Source organism: Eurypyga helias, unplaced genomic scaffold (genome assembly GCF_000690775.1).
Source record: "Eurypyga helias isolate BGI_N326 unplaced genomic scaffold, ASM69077v1 scaffold14117, whole genome shotgun sequence".
NCBI lineage: Eukaryota > Metazoa > Chordata > Aves > Eurypygiformes > Eurypygidae > Eurypyga > Eurypyga helias.
The window spans coordinates 8,833-9,591 of NW_010259888.1; the positions used below are offsets into that span (position 1 = coordinate 8,833).

Here is a 759-nt window from a genome sequence, read left to right on the forward strand (position 1 = left end):
TTCCCAGTGCCAGGGTGGAGGGCAGCCCTACAGGACCTGCTCTCAGTCCTTGTCACCTCTTCTTCCAGACCTTGTCCCAGCAGCATCTACAGCAGTGCGTCCAGCGTGCGGCTGGCCCTGGCCTGCCCTCCGACTGAGAAGGAGCAGCCCCCAGGCCTGGGTGAGCGCAGCGTCTACAAGTAAGCAGCCAGGAGGGCTTGAGTGCGTGGGGGGTGGGGGGTCTCGCTGAGGCTGCAGGAGTGCTCCTGGGGGAAACAGGGTCTGGTCAGCATCTCGGGCTGGAGAGAAGTGTGACAGGTGAGTGGGCATCTAAGAGGGTCTGGCCAGGGGCTCTAGGGCATCCTTCGGGCGCGCACAGCTCTGCTCCAGCTCCTCCTCGCTGCTCCTCTCTGCCCACGCTTGCCCTCTCCTCTGCCCACTCTTTCTATCTTTCCTTTTGCAGGCTGCACCAAACTGCCCCTGTCTGGTAAGTGCCCGGGCTCTGCACGCGTGTGCTTCCCCCAAGCGTGATGCTCCAGTGGGAGCGGGCAATGCCCGTTGCACCCATCTCACTGCCCCCATCCCTTGTCTCTCCCCTCTGACCCCTGCCTGCAGCACCCCAGCCCGCTCCCCCGACCATTGCCAGCATCCCCCACGGGGTGATGGCACCCTCTGATCCCCACTTCTGGGGTGAGGTGTCCTTGCTGGGGGTGGCACAGCCCACCCTGGAGCTCCATCGCCATCCTGGTGGCAGACTAAGTGGCTCTGGTGGGGCGACAG

The 759-nt window shown here is 64.6% G+C and overlaps 1 protein-coding gene across 1 annotated transcript in view; it reads left to right on the forward strand.

Annotated features, from left to right (window-relative positions):
- Nucleotides 1–759, forward strand: part of LOC104512004 (FH1/FH2 domain-containing protein 1-like) — a 9,520-nt gene that overhangs the window by 3,643 nt on the left and 5,118 nt on the right. Inside the window, exon 10 of the mRNA XM_010154820.1 lies at nt 2–179. Coding sequence (XP_010153122.1) covers nt 2–179 — 178 coding nt within the window. The remainder of the gene's footprint in view (nt 1; nt 180–759) is intronic.